The sequence below is a fragment of the Bactrocera neohumeralis genome, chromosome 5 (assembly GCF_024586455.1).
Source record: "Bactrocera neohumeralis isolate Rockhampton chromosome 5, APGP_CSIRO_Bneo_wtdbg2-racon-allhic-juicebox.fasta_v2, whole genome shotgun sequence".
NCBI lineage: Eukaryota > Metazoa > Arthropoda > Insecta > Diptera > Tephritidae > Bactrocera > Bactrocera neohumeralis.
Window position 1 is genome coordinate 61,187,482 of NC_065922.1, and position 12,055 is coordinate 61,199,536.

At 34.9% G+C, this 12,055-nt stretch overlaps 1 protein-coding gene across 1 annotated transcript in view; it reads right to left on the reverse strand.

Annotated features, from left to right (window-relative positions):
- LOC126759400 (nuclear cap-binding protein subunit 1) overlaps nucleotides 1-1,820 on the reverse strand; it is a 35,984-nt gene extending 34,164 nt beyond the window's left edge. The window contains exons 1-3 of the mRNA XM_050474175.1: nucleotides 1,618-1,820; nucleotides 201-1,539; nucleotides 32-135 (exon numbers count right to left, since the gene is read on the reverse strand). Coding sequence (XP_050330132.1) covers nucleotides 32-135; nucleotides 201-1,539; nucleotides 1,618-1,660 — 1,486 coding nt within the window. The 5' untranslated portion in view covers nucleotides 1,661-1,820. The remainder of the gene's footprint in view (nucleotides 1-31; nucleotides 136-200; nucleotides 1,540-1,617) is intronic.
- Nucleotides 1,821-12,055: the final 10,235 nt, after the last annotated feature.

A 12,055-nucleotide genomic window follows, 5' to 3' on the forward strand; every position in this document is an offset into this window, starting at 1 on the left:
GAAATAGTAGTAACAAATGCACATCACTCACCTGCATCTTCGGAAGCATACTTATAGTTGGGTTGCGGTGGAACTGGTATAAGCTTAGCATATGTTTCAGGCATCATCTCCGTGATCCGTTGATGATAAGATAATCTACAATATTAAGATTTAATTTATAATATGGAAAAGTATAATTAATGTAAGTAATAAAGCAATACCTTAAACATTTATGTAAAACTTCTTGTATGAATTTTGGGCGTGGATGCTCTGGATCTAACAACAAACAACTATCCCACTCCTCCCAAGACCATGTGAATTTGAAGTTACTTAAATGGTACGAAAACCAATTCACAAAACGGTCAAAACAAGATGTATTCATTGAATCAATACGCATGAACAAAATTTCAGTGGCCTGTGCTAGCACTTGTGGCAGTGTTGCTGGTTGTAATTTGCACAACTCAATAAGAATGGACCCATAAACAATTTCCAGATAACGAGGTGTAGGCATATGGAATATTTCCGCAAATACAACCTCAACAATACAGTATTCTAGAGGTATTTTGTTCTTATAGGGGAACGCCAGTAGTTGCGCTGCACAATCTTTTCGTTCTAATCTATGTGTCTCAATTATATGGTGGAGGTGTTCTTCAATTAAGAAACGCTCGATTGAATGTGCACCTGGTAAATTGGGGCCATCAGGACAATCAGTGTAATCGAACATGCGATAAACAACCCACGGCATGGGATATTCATATGACTCATGATGTGGTGGTGGCACTATAGGGGGTAAGTTATGTTGTAGTGCTTCACATAAAATAGAGTCAAAGGCTAGATATGGACGTGGAATGTGTTTTTCAGCCCAATTATCTTGACGTAATTTACGAATTTGCGCCCATAGACAATCTAAATATTCTTCCTGTGGATGTGGTGCATCCACGGACCACACACGTAAAGCGTTGTGGTGCTTCTTAGAACGTTTATTCAAATATACTTCAATGCGTAACAGCAGAGATTCTAGTGACGACTCCTTTTTCTCATATAAATCACGGCCAACCCATGGTAGTGTGGAAAGTACCGCAAAAACGAACCAGTCCCGACGAACTTGTGGTACTGTGTCCTCGTTTGAAACATCGATCATTGTGTCCAGAAGTTGCAAGAGACTAGTGGCTGATATTACATGACAGTTCACTAAATCAGCCAGAAAACGTAACGAATAACGTGCGGCATCCCACCAGCACATTTTCAAGGCTTCTTTGAATGTTTTCACCATATGATCTACAAATTCTCCACCGAATTTATAATTTTTCGCATTCAATAAACCAACCAAAGTCGTATAGATAGTACATTTTTCTGGCATTTTAACTGCACAATCCGATAGAATTCGCAATATTTTTAAACGAAAAGTACCCAGATCTGCCTCTAACACAGAAACCAATCCTTCTAAGTTCGATTCCACTGATGATGTGCTGCGTTCACCAACCCGCAAAATGAGTGACTCCAATCTATCTTCAATTTCCTGATTTTCAGAAACGCGTCTACGCTTGCGATTGCGGTGATCTAAAAATTAAAGGTATGATTATACTTACAAAATCTGTAGGTATTTCTGACAGCATGCCGCTAATCATATCAACTTACCATAGCCTTCTTCATCGCCATCGTGAGGACGTCTGCGATTCATTGCTGACTACTTTATTTATTTAATATGTTAATATAAGATTAGTTCACTAACTGGGTTATTATAAATTTTTACAATTTTGAATAAATTTTACACGAATTAATAATTATTTAGCATACGTGCTTTATCGGACGCTGTTAATAATTTCTTTGACAGTTCGCCGGTTAGGTATTGCCAATGAGATTGTACATTATGCCATTCACAATTATGGATATTCTAATAAGTGTGAATTGATTTTAAGTGTTAGAAAATGTATTTTATTTAAACTTTATATATTTTTGATTATGAACACAAAAACCCAATTTATTCTTAAAAAGTACGTGAATGGTTATCGTCCCTACTACAATAATGAAAAAATATAATTTTTAATTTTTTTTTTTTTTTATAATTTTTGCCCATGTTTCTTTACATAAATTTTGTCATAACATTGTCAATAAATTATAAAAAAATATGAACCTAGTAGGGACGATAGCCGGGCGTTTTGTGAACATTTAAATCAAAAAATTAAGCAAATCGGTTGAGTAGTTTGAGCGGAATCAGGTCCGCCAGTTTAAAAAAGTATGTTTTGAGACATCAAATAACTAAAATAAATACATATATTTCTATAGTATATTAATATTCCGTTTACAAATTTGCAATTTCAAACTAAATTGTATATCAGCTGATTGATTGTTCTTGTCCGCATTACCAACCCAATTAATTTTTACCGAATATATGGAATAAGCTAAGTGCGTTTTATTTAGCTATTAGCTTGTGATGGTCAAATAAAACACGGCTAATACAAAAAACTGAAAACAAGTGTTCATATTTGTCTAAATTTTAACTCAATACTTATCCAAAAAATCTGTAATTTTGGATTGTTTACATTTTCGTCTGTCAAAATGAGGTTTCTCGCTTTGCCAACTACTTTTTTTTTGGGAAAAACCTTGCTATTGTGAATGAAAAAAAGCGAGGAACTGGCAATGTCTCTAGTTCAATATACAAGCTATGATAGCTTATGACAAGCCAACATAATTATGTCGGCTTATAGCCCTGACAGACGACAACGCTAATATGCATTAGCGGGCTTAATTTACATATACTTGCGCATTTGACTCATGTTAATGCAAGTTTGTAATGTACAAGAATTCCGTGCATTTAGCTGAATTTACCAAATTTGAGTAGGCAACACATTGTGAAAGATGGCTGAGTTTTGCTATTTTTTGACAGATGTCGCTTGAAGACTGCCGCCTCCTTTGCGTTTGCAGCATCAGAGGTAAGCAGTTTTATATTGCTAATTAAATTATGTGCAAGTATATTAACAAAAACAAATTTTAATATATTGAGATGGCAGAAAATAAACAGCGCACAGTTTGCTATCCATTTTTCCATTATTTATTAACCTTTTCGTAAACTTTTTCCGCATTACTATCAATTATTACTTTTAATTTCACTCTATTATCTTTTAACGTAGTTAATAATAAACGAATTTTTTCGCAAAATTTATATTGATTTTCCAAAAATACCAAAATTTCTATTAATAATTTCTCTAATATGTATAGACAAATTTCATTATCAGCTGTCTAAATGCACAAGTCTGCCGTCTGTCAATTGCAATGCCCATTAGCTTTGCTTAACCCTTAAATGCATGAGGTCAGTACCCAACATCTAGACCAAGTGCCCCTTATGTAAAATTGCCCACTTAACACGAAATGGATACTTATTTTCCGATTAAACGCGCCGTTTTCTAGGAAAAGCTCAAAATGTGGGTTTTTCTATATGTACCATATATGGTACACTATGCATTGATGTCAAATAAGAGTGAACATTTTTCGTACGTAAATTTTATTTCAGTTTATTGGAATGAAAGGAGATTCGTGTACACAAATAAGGTAAATCAATTTAGGTTGAAAAGGAATACAAATAAAATGAATAAAACTAAAACTATCTTATAAATACATAGGTATATTATTTTTTATGATTTTTATGATATGCTACAAAACAATAACGTTTATCATTGAAACAAAGATGTACGTTACATTTTTCAAATTTGAAAATTGAACGGTTGTTTACGTTTCTGTCTCCAGCATAGCATTTTTCATTTTTGCATCCTCCTCGACTTTGAACTACAGGAAAATGTTCAATACCGTCGAAACGTAAGTTCTGTGTTGGTCCATGTTCTTGTTGGGGACGAGAAATTTGCGTGAGTGCTCCAGATCGGTTTGTGTTCGCTTTCTTGCTTGCTGCCATATTTGTCAATGCATGAGATACTTCCAGACGGAACGCTCTTTGAGTCATTGGGATATTGGAGTTTGATCTTTTAAAAAGCAGCCACGCATTGACCATGCAAATATCCAGTAGGTGATAAAAGATCCTTATATACCATTTTCTGCTTTTTAATGTAATTTTAAGGCGACCGAGGTGAGAATCCATGAGATCTACACCTCCCATATGCAAATTGTAGTCTTTAATGATTTGGGGGCAAGATATAGTTACTACTTTCTTTTCCTTTCTATCCCAACGTTGTGTAGTCGGATCTTCGATGTCATCGGCTTGTGAATTGCGCACTGGTTTCGTTCCAACAACAGTTGAAACCAGATTAACCACCCGATTATCTTTCCAAGATAAAGACGTTATTGGTACGCTATGTATTGCAGTTATGAACTCTGCTGAGACACCTCGATTCATCTTCATCATCACCTTTGTATCCGGAAGCTTACAATTTTTTATTCGATTTCGATTGATGGTCCCAATGTTGTGAATACCTTGAGTCCGTAGATAAATCAATAAGGGTATGGATGTGTAATAATTATCCATGTATAGCATATAATTTTGGAAACGGGGAACTCCGCGAGTCATACGGACTACAATATTAGCGGAGACCTTCACATCTGGTTCGCCAGGCAGCTAAGAATGTGCTTCTCAGTATAAATTTCAAACTTGTACATAAAACCGGATACGTAACAAAGTGCAAATAATTTAAATCCCCATTTCTTGGGTTTGCTTGGGAGGTATTGCTTCATGAAATGACCAACTTTAGTAGAACACATCTGTTCGTCTATCGATAGACGAGATTCCACAGGAATTGTTAATTTTTTAAAAATGAATCACTAATCGAATCTTCATCTAATAACTCATAGTCGATCTCGGCTTGATTTGTAACACGCTGCGGGTTTCGTGTTTCATCTATTAATTCATCCAATGCATCTGCAGATTCTTCATCATCAAAAGAGACATTTCCATTTTTGGGTATATCTACCTCATCCTCAAAATCATCACATAGCATATTTGCTACTTCATCCGCGTTATACCTCTTCCCATCAATTATACATCCATCCATATCTGTACATATACATCTGAAGTACCATATATGGTACATAAGTAAAAAAGCAAAAAAGTTACAAAAATTGATCGTATTTTATCACATTTGATTTTATTTAGCTAAAATAAACTCTACTGTACTTACCTGTAATATATATTTCACAAACTATGTAATAAATTATATTTTAATGACGAATGAAAATCACACTTAAAATTTTTCGCAATATTTACGTTCGACCAATTCGACAGCTCGCTGTCAACTGCGTATAAACCTAAGCAAGCTGCGACGACATTTAAATAACTGTTAGTTTTTACGGCTTTCAAAATAAAATTCAATTCAGATTAATTTTCATTGAATGACGGCGGATTTAAGGCGTGTACTATATATGGTACGCCATGCATTTAAGGGTTAAGGCGCATTAATTTTGTCTGTATGTTTACGAAAGCAAATACGAACTACATATGTACAAACATTCATAAGGGAATAACAAGTGCCGCAAGCATCTTTTCGCATCTCTGTTGTCACGGACAACCAATGGCCGAAACTCACGTTTTGTCAAAGAGTCAATCTGTCGAAGCACTGACGCGACGACAAAGCGCCACAACATTGTGTTGTTGTTGTGAACAGCTTCACCAACAAGCTAGCGTAAATATGTACGTTTTTGTATGAGCTTGCATACATATCGACACTGATTTTTGCGAGCCACGGAAAAATATTTTAGAATTGACAAATATTACAAATCGACAACAGCTATGTTGCCTCTTTTTCACTTCTTTCTTAGAACAAACATCAGAAAGTTGTTCAATTTTTGATTTTTAGCTTTTGCCAACGTCGCGAAAAGACGCTAGTTGGCAAAGGTATGCTCAGGGAGATGTTACGGCGTCTGTTTTTATGAATGAAGCGAGGTAGCTTGTGGAAAATGCGCCTGCGTTTATGAATGAAATCGTTTTTGTTGTAAAATTTACTAGATTTGGGCTTCGTCAATTTGGCTGCCATATTCACTTGATTATTCACCATCATTCGATTATTCACCAACATATTCCAGTTTTTTAGTTGCCTATTACAATTTTTTGTAGCTGTTCAACGTGATTCCGCTCATTGAAGTGCGCATATAATTAAACTGTGATCATATTGTGATCACTTGTCAAAAGCAAAACAAGCGGTTCGCGCGTACGGGTAACAGTAAAGTGTGCTCCTCAATTTCTTTTAATATACATACATTTACGTGAAATCCAGGCTGTGGAAATTCGTAAGCAGATTCACCGGAGGACCTTAACATCGTTGGCACCACGCGGTATATCAATTTACTCGAAATTTCTTCAAAAATATTTAAAAACATAAATAATTTGTCATATAACATTTAGAAATTTTAAACAATAACAAAAAATAATACCAAATTGAAAACACGCAATTAATTTTCGCGCAAAAATTCTCCTCCGAACATCTAAAGTGGGTATCAGCTGTTTCTGTCACACAGCAAATCAGCTGTCTACGCAGAGTTGTAGGTGGCCAGGGACACTACATTATCTGCACGTAAGACACGGTAAGACAGTTTATTTTACTTAACGTAACCACAATTCAATAAAATCAACATTCAACAAAATCGACCTTTGCAACCGAAACAGATGAAGAAAAGCTTGAAAAAGAAACAAATTGGCTATTAAAAAAGAAAAATAAAGTAGGGAAAGTAAGAAACGCAAAGAAGATTCTTCAGCGGGTGTAACACTGAAGTCTCCGATTCCGAATTGGCCCTCCGCCAATTATAATATCGGAAAATTTTAACCAACCCTTGGTGCGTTCATTGATTAACGCAGATGTAAAAAAATCTTATACACTCAAGCTCACTGGCCCAAGTTCCTGTAAAATAAATCTTTCAGATAGTTCCGACTACAGAATATTTCATGAAGGTCATTAATTTTTTTTTGAAGAAATGAAAGGAATGACCCAATACGTGTTAATATAAGCACATTTAACCCCTTGTTGACCAAACCAAGAATAAAGACAATTATCTAATAAGTTTTCACATATTTCCATTCGTAGTCATATATTATTAAGCAATAAAAACAATAAAAAAATGTAAAGGAGATCTTAGTATAAGAAAAGGATATGGTACTTAGAAGTACCGTCGGGCTTGAGGAGCTCATATTTTTTATACATTAATGCCATGATACTCGGAGAAACAGTTCTTTTTTTCATTGCAGCACAAAAATATTCCGCAGTGTTGACATTTCGAATGTGGCTTTGACTGAATTTTTTTTTAAACTGCACATTTCACATCTTCCTCGACTTTCACCAAATGTTGGCCAATGTATCCCCAAATTACCTAATCGGACATCTTTCGGTACTGACTCACTTTTACCACGACGTTTTTTGCTAGCGTGTGTTGGTGCAAGACTCAACCTGCATTTTTTGCCAACCAACATCCTTTTGCGTCATTAAGCCTTGTGCAACTGACCGCCTATATTCTAGTAGAGTAATCTTATCATGGATTTGACAGTATACAATGTAGGAATTAACGAAAGTTATTTCCAAAAGCCCCCAAAACAATCTATGCCACCATTTTTTCGATCGCCTGCCTATACCGTAGGCACAACGCAGCTGATCTGCATCCACTCCACCCATAAAAGAGTTATAATCTTTAACAGTTGGGAATTGGACTTGTATTGCTTGGCCTTTACGATCTCTTCTCTGGACACTCGTTTTTTCAGTGCCATGGAAATTGGATGCCAATAGTATCGGCTTTTTATCGATCCATTTGAAGAAAGTTACACCGTTCATAGTTGTTCGTGAATCGAATTCTCCTCTTTTCATTTTCTTGTCCGATTTCATGTTTGAAGGAAGTCCTTTCCGATTTCCTCTAACTGTTCCGCATGCAAACACTTTCCGCATTTTGAGAAATTCGAGTAGCCTAACTGACGTAAAATAATTATCAAAGAACACGTACTTGTTCTTGCCCCATTCCTCTTCTGTGAGAGATAAAACTACTCTCTCCCCGAGACCATATCCTTCGTATTTTTCTTCGACAGCTTCATCCTTTCCTTGATCCCCCGTTGATCCGCCAAGCACCATAATTTATAACCATGCTTAATTGGTTTCATAGGGCAATATTGTTTTATGGCACTTCTACCCTTGAAAAGAATCATTGATTCGTCAACTGATAGCTCCTTCGTTCCATGGTATACCTGCTGAAAACGTTGATTTAGAGCTTCAATCATAGGGCGAATTTTGAATAGCCGATCCTTATTGTTTTCCGGAATTTTAGAATTATCATTTACATGCAAAAAACGTAAAATCAAATCAAATCTGTTTCGGGACATGGCTTTTGATACTACGGGGACTGCCAGATCTTCACTGATACTTCAATAATGACGATAACTTGGCAGCTGATGGTAGCCCATACAAAAGTTTATGCCGATAAATGCCAATAGTTCACTTTTTTGTAGATTCAAAGTTTTATTTTTTTGTACCGCATATAAATTTGATGAAATATGATTCGAAAAGATACGAAAATTGTGTTGGCGTTTCCATATCCTCAAAAAAACCAGTTACTGGTCTCTCTACTGAGTTAAATTGTGCAACCACGGTGGGTTTCTCAACTTTTTTCCATTTTTGCAACGGTTCTTCAAAAACTGTGCTTCGGAAATTTTCCGGCAAAATATTTGTCTCTTCATTTTCTTCTTCCTGAATTTGATTTAGAACTTCAATCAAAAAACTGATCTTCATCGTTCGGTGAAGTCATATCCTCTTCATCCTCACTCTCAATATCCGTATCTTGTGCATTATCAAGTGGAATTTCTTCCAAAATGGAAGCCATTTGATTTTCTGTCAAAAATCTGTCGTGAACTCCAGCCATTATATTATATTATCTGTATAAACCTGTATATAAGGAAATCAGTGTTGTGTGTAAAAAACAAGGGCCAACAGAGCCCGACGGTACTTACAAGTCTCCTTCAGAAAATCAAATATCACTGGTAAACAAAAAAGTTAGACTCCTTTGCGTCTTCAATAATAAATGCCAAATTAACAAAACTTTAAGTTTCTCTTTATTTCCTGGAGAAATTTTAAGAATTTTGCAATATATAAGTAAAATAATACAACACTTTTTTTTTACGACCGCACTATGGAAAACACTAACTTGAAATGAGCATAGAGAGCGAAAAATTCACGAATATTACAAAAAGTACTGTTATATGTGTGTTTTATTTTGTGCTTTAAAGTACCGTTGATCTGCTTGCAGCAAGAAGTTCAGCGATTCTGTTTAAAACAGAAAAATTCGAAGTGGTACTGGAGAGTACCATCAGACAACAAGGGGTTAAGTTAATTTGGCACATGAAAATGAAGATTTTGTAATAGTTGAAATAAATATAATTTTTTTGAAATAATAATTTATATAAAATTATTTTTTATTTAATTTTTCCCGATTTTTTTAAAAAATTATAATTTTTCCAAAAAAATGGTTCATATGATACAAAATAATCACTCATATGTGACTTTGTATATTTTTTCTTCAAAGCATTTCTCTTTATTCATTCTCGTGTGAGATCAGTCGTTTTACATATATTTCTGCCAGAGAACGTGCTCATTTCTGCTAAATAGCAGCGAGAATGTTGAATTCCTTACTTCAATTCTATCAGCTCTGTTAGCCGTCCAATCAAACCATCATACAGAACTCAATTTGCACCTTCTCTATGTTTTTACATTCTCTGGATGGAGGACCAATGCAAGAAATTCAAACCTCCGAGTTGAAAGAGCGGGCGATGGAAACATTAGGGAGGACCGTGGTTGATGGACTGCATGATGTCCCAACTATTGGAGTAGAGGTATGATTAAATAAAATCTTTGCGTATAATATGTCTATAAACATATTTTTTATAAGTAAATAAAATGGAATGATATTTTCTTTTTACGTTTAGAACGACATTATAATCAATATAGATCCGCAGAGTCCATCAGTAAGCGAGATGCCATCAACTTCACGTTCTCGAAGGCAGACTTCACAAGAAATGTTTGCTTACATGATGGCTACGATGAAGAGGAGGAGCGAAGAAGAGGCAAAATTTTGGGAGACATCACAATATGGCAAGTGCTATTTTAAAGCTGTTGGAAGCTGCTAAAAAAAAATTAAATAAATATAAGTATGTTTAAGTTAAGAAGATATTTTTAAGTTGTTCCTATTTATGTTTATTATGTACATGTGTACATATAAAAGAAGTCTGAATAAATTAATTTATTAATTTTTTATGAAAATATAAATAGAAAATTTATTTGTAAAGATAATTATTTACAAAGATTGTGTGAGAGAATTTAAGCAGTTACGTCGTGCATTTATTCCTGCTGTGTAATACTGATTTGTTTATGCTGTAGAGTTATCATGGAAGAAAAAGTCCTCAAAGTTTTCAATGTTGATTTCATCAAAGTCACAAATACCATGTTTTTGCAAAATGTTGTGGAAAATTGAGCAAGTATAAACCAAGAACGCGGCGTTTGAGGGTGTATGCCTCAGTACTCGCTCTTTAGATAAGCACCGGAAACGAGACTTTAAAACACCAAAGGCTCTTTTAATTATGTTCCTGGCCTTTATATGGATTCTGTTATAAAGAACTTCATTTGATACAGATGGGTTTGATATAGGAGTCAAAAGCCATGGCTCCAGTGAATATCCTGAGTCACCTAGAAGCCATTTAAATGAACCAGAAACATGTTCCCTTAATAATTCTATTCCTGCCGGCGATGTTCTCCAAATGCCAGAGTCATGGCATGAGCCTTTCGGTTCATGTATTCATGTGGAATAACGTTAGACCACGAAGACGGTCCAATTATACCCAAATTTAATTATGTTGTAGTGCTCTGTTGCATTTGGGAAGCTTATTTCCACATTTTTGTGTTCCAACAAAAGTTTGTATATATGCCTTATACTTCGAGATATGCCATGGCAGATAAATGGCTATTTCCAATGCAGTATTGGTATGAGCCAAACGAACTAGAAATAGTACACCAATGTTTAGTAAAAAAATCTTCATTTAAAACCATGAACACTCACCCGAATCTCAAAAGGAATAGCAGATTTTCGGAAAGGTTTCAACTTTTCGTGAGGCTTCAATTCCTGCTTAAGGTCCGAACACAACGATTTTGGAAAACGAAAATATTTTCTAAATGTTACTTCCTCCAATAAAAATGGATCCTCACTATTCCTTAAGTGTGCCAAATTTCTAATTGAAAGAAATTAATAATATTTTTATATTCATTGCTATTAAACAATACTTACATTTCTTCATTTTCATACGTTTGTAAAATTAACAAAAAAGCTGCGACTTCTTCGTCCATTGCTTGTTTTCTCTTTTCTTAATACGTTTGTGACCTGCTTATTACCGGCTGATAAAATTTGAGACAATATTTTGAGACTAGAGACTGCATTGTGAAAACTAGTCACAAATTGAGACTTTACCACAAAATGTCTCAAATAGAGACTAGAGACTGCTTACAGAATCCCGCTATAAGTCTCATCAAAACTAGTTGCTGGTGTTTTGTCTTAAAATTCGATTTGCTGCCATGTTGTTGAGATAACTGATGCATAGTTTTGTAATGAGCATTAATTTTGTTTTCATAATTTAAGACACGTTGTTTTTTAATGAAGTATGCGAGGCAGCTTTTAATATCTTTCTCGGTGAAGTTGTTTATTAACCCCTCTGCACAAATTGGGTCAAAATGACCCAAATTTAAGAAACAAACGCGTATTGCCATGCCTTAGGATGGCTAATTGCTTATAAAACCATTTTGATATCCTCAGTCTGAGTCTTATGATGAGTTGTACATACACATTTTTTTCCAGGACGAGCCAGTTTTTTTACATAATTTTTTAAAAACTTTTCGTACGCGTATACAATTTGTGGGTCATTTTGACCACCAAGAAAATTTATGCTCAAATGTGACTAAACAGAAAAAGCGTGCTGGTGCTCATATGTGAATTTTGCGGTGCCTAGTGATAACGGTATTGAACTTTATTTTCTGATTTTTTTGATGCCATATATGTACATATGTATGTAGTTGGTGAATTTTGGTTTTGCTCTGGGATAACTGTATTCTACTACATACAGCAA